The sequence below is a fragment of the Papilio xuthus genome, unplaced genomic scaffold (assembly GCF_000836235.2).
Source record: "Papilio xuthus unplaced genomic scaffold, Pxut_1.1 DF825946.1, whole genome shotgun sequence".
Taxonomy (NCBI): Eukaryota; Metazoa; Arthropoda; class Insecta; order Lepidoptera; family Papilionidae; genus Papilio; species Papilio xuthus.
The window spans coordinates 3,222,378-3,228,686 of record NW_013532703.1 but is presented as its reverse complement, the minus strand read 5'-3'; the positions used below and the strand labels follow the sequence as shown (position 1 = coordinate 3,228,686).

General features: G+C 31.1%; 1 protein-coding gene across 2 annotated transcripts in view; it reads right to left on the bottom strand.

Annotated features, from left to right (window-relative positions):
• Positions 1-3,776: 3,776 nt before the first annotated feature.
• The window catches only part of Dgk (diacyl glycerol kinase 1), a 67,006-nt gene continuing 64,473 nt past the window's right edge, over positions 3,777-6,309 (bottom strand). For both annotated transcript variants that reach the window (XM_013320881.1, XM_013320882.1), the window contains exons 21-24: positions 5,975-6,119; positions 5,035-5,103; positions 4,667-4,779; positions 3,777-4,177 (exon numbers count right to left, since the gene is read on the bottom strand). In XM_013320881.1, the coding sequence (XP_013176335.1) occupies positions 4,085-4,177; positions 4,667-4,779; positions 5,035-5,103; positions 5,975-6,119 (420 nt within the window). In that variant the 3' untranslated portion in view covers positions 3,777-4,084. The remainder of the gene's footprint in view (positions 4,178-4,666; positions 4,780-5,034; positions 5,104-5,974; positions 6,120-6,309) is intronic.

Genomic DNA, 6,309 nt, shown 5'->3' with positions numbered 1-6,309 from the left:
ATAATCTTTGATCAATCATAACCCCAAGATATTTGGTGCAACTTACTTTTTCTACATTCGGGCAACTACAATCACCACAATTTACTACAATTATGGATTTTTATATTTATTTTTTATATTTGAGCTTGAAGTTTGTGTACTATTATTGATAGAAAAACACATGTAGTTCGTTTTTAATGTATTTAGTGTTAGGAGATTTGTTTTTAGCCACGCTGAGACATTCCTCATTCCAGCTTCCGCAGTTTTATGTAGCTCAACCCAAGTATTTCCCTTGAAGACTACAGCAGTGTGATCAGCATACGAAATAACGTGTCCATTTTCTAATTTTAAGTTACATAAGTCGTAATGTAAATTAAGAACAACGTCGGGCCCAGTACGCTTCCTTGCGGAACTCCAAAGGTGACTTTATGATCATCACTGGTATAATTTTCTACTTTTACCCTCTGTGTGCGGTCAGTTACATAATCTTCTAAAAGTTTTAATTGGATACACCTTACTCCAATACATCCATGATAGGTTTATTTTAAACATATAACGTATTTATTTAAAAGGTATATTTTAGAATAAAGCATAATTAGCAATATTACAAATATGAGAAAGTGATGCGTTAACACATCGGTAATTATCAATTAGTGGTTACGGATATTGTGGGCTGGGTTTCCACAAAGTTTCATCAATTACGCCGCTTATTACGCTCACCGACAACGCCTTACAACACTTATGAGTAAACGATAGAAAAATATAATTAAATTATTAAACATTTGATTTATAATCTAAGCCCGAGTTTATATCCTCACTGTAATGAGTAATATATAAGTACTTAATGGTATATTAAATTTATTTTCTAAGAATTGACGATGAAATTATAAAGAATATGTTGAATCTACTTCCTGACTCGTACAGCCGCGTTGTGGAATGGTCTGTCTTTGACGGTATTTCCAAACCGCTACGACTTAGGGTCCTTCAAGAAGCGAGCGTATCGCCATTTCAAAGGCCGGCAACACATCTGCGGTTCCTCTTGCATTGCGGTCTATGGGCGTCGATGAACACCTGTCTTCCTGCAGCTCGTCTTTTAAATAAAAAAAATTAAAACCTGTGTAACTCTTTATTTTATTTTTTAAGGATATAAAAGGCATTTTAAGTTATAATTGTTCATTCTCTTATGTGTAAAATTACGATAAACAATATTTGTTGTACTTTAAATTTCAATTAGCATAACAATATTATCGATCGATTATATTAAAAGAAAACAAAATAAAAAATGCATATTCAAATTCAGCCATGAAAGGCTCTGTCGGAAGCGATACAAAGAGTATAAAGAATTCAAACTTTGTAAGCTTTGATGACAGAGGCGTAACAATGATTATTGTATTCTAATTATCTATTGATATAGTCCAAGAGCTAGTATATATAAAATATATAACATTTTTATTCTCAAATCTATAAATATTGCTATGAATGCTATTTGGATTAATTTGTAAGTAACGTATATTGGTCATGAACAAGAAATTAATCGTCTGTTTCCGAGACAAAAATATTTCTATAGAACATATCGTCATCCCTGTCATTATCTTTAACAAAACAGAGATAACAATATGTTACAAACAGAGCTTTTGGTCTCAGAAACCTACGGTTATTAGTCGTATTGTCGTGGAGTTCTTTTACTTTCGCGTTTGTATAAGTGAAATGTGGCAGACTTCGCAATTTTTCTCTCTTTTATTTTATCCCTCTTATGTTAACGGCATTAGTACTTTAATATAAACTAGATTTTTTTGTGTACAAAACCTAGATATATCATCAGATGGGTGAATAAAACTGCGTATACTTTAAATGCACATATATTCGATACAATAATATTTAATAATAATAATAATTTATCTCTTAAAACACTATTAAAGCTGGCACATATTTTTCATTTGGTTTCACCGCAACGACTCTCTATTTCTATTTCAAAGTAAACAATAACAATTTTACAGTAACAGCTACATAAATATAATAAAAATGACAGTAAAATGAACACAGACATCCATTCAGACATTAAGACATTGTAAGTACATTTAATATTACACATTATTATTACGAAAAGCTTTTAAATATAAGCTAATTAAAATGTATATCTAAAGAATTTTTTTTAATTACATTTATTTTTTCGATATATTAATGTTTTTTGATAATAAATAAACAACTTTAAAACAATTAGAATAGTAAAGAGTACTCTTAACTTTTAATTTATAAGTATTTTTCTTTATTTCTATAGGAACTTTGGTACTGGCATGTTCATAAGAATCAAAGTTCCTATAAAAAAGAAGAAAAACTTAATAAAACTTTCGTTAGTTTGTCTATTAGAGTTCGGCTCAACTCACGCATATTTTGGTCAATGAACCGACTAGTTTTAAACCAAAATACTAGTGAATTAAGCCTCTATCTATATTATTTATAGTAAAAGAGTAGAGAATTAGTAGAGGTAGAGTTTTTCATAACAATAAACTTAGTAGTTTTTTTTTCGTATAAGAGATACTTACCGTGGGTTTCTGATACAAAAATCTCTGTATAAAACGTATAAACGTCATTCTTGTCTTTCATATTTAACAAAACAGAGATAATGTTTTAAACGGGGATTTTTGGTCTCAGAAACCCATGGATTGGTTGGTTTTTTCATAAAAACAAAAGGTTTTATAAACAAGTTTTATAAAAAAAAAGTAAACTCCATTTAAAAATAATCAAATTACTTATAAATTTTATCCTTAACTTGGTCTTAATATAAACAAAGTTTGCATTGTTAAACATTCATTTGCAAATTACACCTAACTAACAATAGCATTTAAAAATTCAAACAACTTATGAATAACTAAGTACGTTTTAATCTACAATGAACTGCAATATTAAAAACAATATTAGAAATTTTTAATATTAAAAATATTAAGAGAATACTAAAGACATTATTAAAATTTATTTGCTATTAAAAAAACAACGTATACGTGCAGTTTTAAGGAACATTTGAAATACGCGGGAATTGAACCATAAAGCAGAAAATCCATAGACATTTGAATACATAGATAATCAAATCCATTCATTGCAAAATTTAATTTACAAATATCGTCCTAATTATTTAGTATAATATAAAATAACTAATTCGTCTAAACAGCTTTTATTTTTTTGTATCATCGTTGCAAAAGCTTAGGATTTTCTATAATACAATTTAAAATAATATTCTTACTTCTATTTATATAATAAATAGCAAAATGGACGTTCTTCGTTTGGTACGATACGATTTTCGACATTCAGGGGGCCTAGCACGAATATTTACGAGAAAGTATTCGTAAAATTATCGATAAAATTTATATTAGAAATGTACAGCCTTATTAGGCGTAAAGTACGATAGCAAATCTCATACAAATTTTGTCGACAACGTTACGAATAGTTTCTTGCAAGTTTTTGTAGTAGGTCACCCGTTTGTAATGAGGACGTCAAGCAGTTTAAAAAAATATATACAATTATTAACTACATTACTCTATAAATAGAAAAAAAATGTATTTCAAAATAGTTAAACCTATGGCAGGAACAAAATAGATTAAATGGAGACCAAATAGTCCGTAGAGCAAATCATTTTTAATAATATTTAAAATATTTATATATCCAAAGCTTAATTAAAAAAAAATACAACTTTAAATACGCATAAAAATTTATACAATAATATTTTTCTGAGCTTAAAATTTAACCATTTATAAATTATATTATAAAACATAACAAATATAAAATTAATTAATGCTTTGTATTCTTACGATTATTAACACAATATTTTTAATATTCCATAATTCGTTATCATCGTCAATGCCAAGTCCAAATGTCAAGTTTTTAAAAATTTAAAAAATTGACGAAACATTTTTGCGGATTACAAAATTCCTAATCAAATCTTTAGTAGTAATTACAAAAAAAATATTTCATAGACAAATTCTATTACATTCCACCTTTAAATTTGTTTCATCAAATAATTATTTTTAGGTTATATACAAGATTTGTCATTAAACAAAAAAAAAACTCTACAATCTATGTTTATAAATACGATTGGAATGAGTGGGCTGACTTAACAATGCGCGAACAATTTGAAGAAGCCGCGACCTTTCTCCGGTGCGGGGCCCATTAACATTGGTACTTGGTTCTTGTGCGTTATTGTAATCTGTAAGGTAATTATTTTATTAATCTCAATACTCTGAGTCATGTACCAATAACTCGGATAGATATATTATAATATTAGGCGATCCGCTACCCATTTGCCCTCTTCCACTAAATAAAAAAAAATGTTGATTCAAGCCTAAGTCCCTTCTTACACAAGGCAACGTAAAACTTCAAAACCAGGTGATTTTAGTCTCCAAGCGACTACAATTTCAAATATGTTCGTACTCAAGGCCAAGCCTAGATTTTCAAGATGGCGGAGCAAATCTATATAGTTGACATTTTATAGATTATCGTTAGCTTTGTAGTCGGTTTATCTATACTAAACGTAAACGACTCGCGTCGACGATTCAATGTGTGTACGGAGCGAGCAACGTGAAGAATAGTATCGGAGATTTGCTTAACCTTGTGTAGAATCTAAGACCAATAAACATCTTAAACTATATTTTTAAAGGATATAAGTATGAGTGTATGTTTTATTTATAGAAGTTACCTTGCAAGGCGGCTGCATCCACGGCTCTCCGTCTATTTGCATCGGGAACGTTCTTTTAGTGGTTATCGTTATTGAACTGCATTGTGCCAGCCGACGACCTGAAGCCCTGAGTCCTGGAACATAGATTTTACTTTTATTAGTCGCTACTAAAACACCAATACATATGTTGTCAATCTTAATTTATTAAAAAAAACCGTGATAACAATGTTTTTGGATAGGATCAGTGTCGTATTCGAAGGCTTCTGTATATTTCTATCTATTTGAATATTTACATCTGTATATACTAATGTAATAAAGAGGAAATATTTGATTGTGTCTTCGTTTTAAATAAGCTAAGAAATTAATGAACCGTTTTGAAAACTTCTTACCTGTTCGTACTTGTCCCATATGTAAGCAATTCTCCAAGCCGATGACTTCTATCAGTTTGTCGCCAATATCTGGAAGTTTTCAATAATCATGAAAATATTTAACAATTAAATATTTAAAAACATTAGTAATATCTTAGAATTTACTTCTTATTTTTTATTTTACATTAAATTGAAAATGTCACTTCCTAAATCATAATTACGTCTGTTGTAAAAAAAGATTAATTACTCAAGATAAACATATACATTAAGTACTCTATTTACGAGTTACCGTGCCCACATTACAAGGTCGAACATCAGGTAATAATGCCCTGCGGCGAAAATAGGCTGGCAACATTTAATATTACATTTCACTAACGCGCGTAATTATCACAATATGTCACGGTATGATAATCATCACGCTAAAAATGTTCTTGACTTAGAATATAATTTAATAACCTTCAATAAATCTTTGGAAATTGAAGGTAAATTGTTTTGCCACTGGTAGCTGATAGGTTGAATTAAAAAAAAACGCATAAATCTAGTAATGTTTTTAGATATAATGCCGGCTCTGAACTTGATGCGAGTTGCTGCGCAGAACACAATGTTGAGTGTGTTAGGATGCGGGGGGAGGGCACTGCACAACGCACCGATGACCTTGGACCGCCAAGATATTTGAAAAGAGTAATACTATTTTATCAGGTCGCCAGACTTCCTTGACATGCTGATTTACTTGCGAAAAAATATGGGACATAAATTTGTCATACAATAAACCACAAAAAATATAGGTCCTTAGAAAAGTCAACAACAAACATAGATCACTTCTTAAAAGGTTCTTGCTGTGTAACCACTATACATTGTCATTGTGGGTTACAATAGATAAAAAGTAGATCACCATAATATGACTAGAAATACACAGACAACAGTTGAATCTCATAGCTAAATTCACCAATAGATAAGGTACCTTGGTGCGCGTTGGGAAATCTTCCTCGGCGGTGAGCACCACTAGCTCCCCACAGGTTGGAGCCGCCATGCGCGTACGGGATGTTGAGCAGCGCCACGCCCTGCAGCGCCGGGCCCTTGTTCAGTTCCAGTGACATACCGTCGCACTACAACATCGTATGATATACAAATTAAAACGAATATGCCTGTGTACCTCAACTACATTCCCGTCAATATCGTGTCAAAATTGGCCCAGTCGTTCCGAAGATTGTCCGGAACAAACGTGGCCCTGCTGACTGATATGCAGACAGTCAAAAATCACGTCATCAAAGGCGTGAAAAAGTAAGTGTGTGCAAC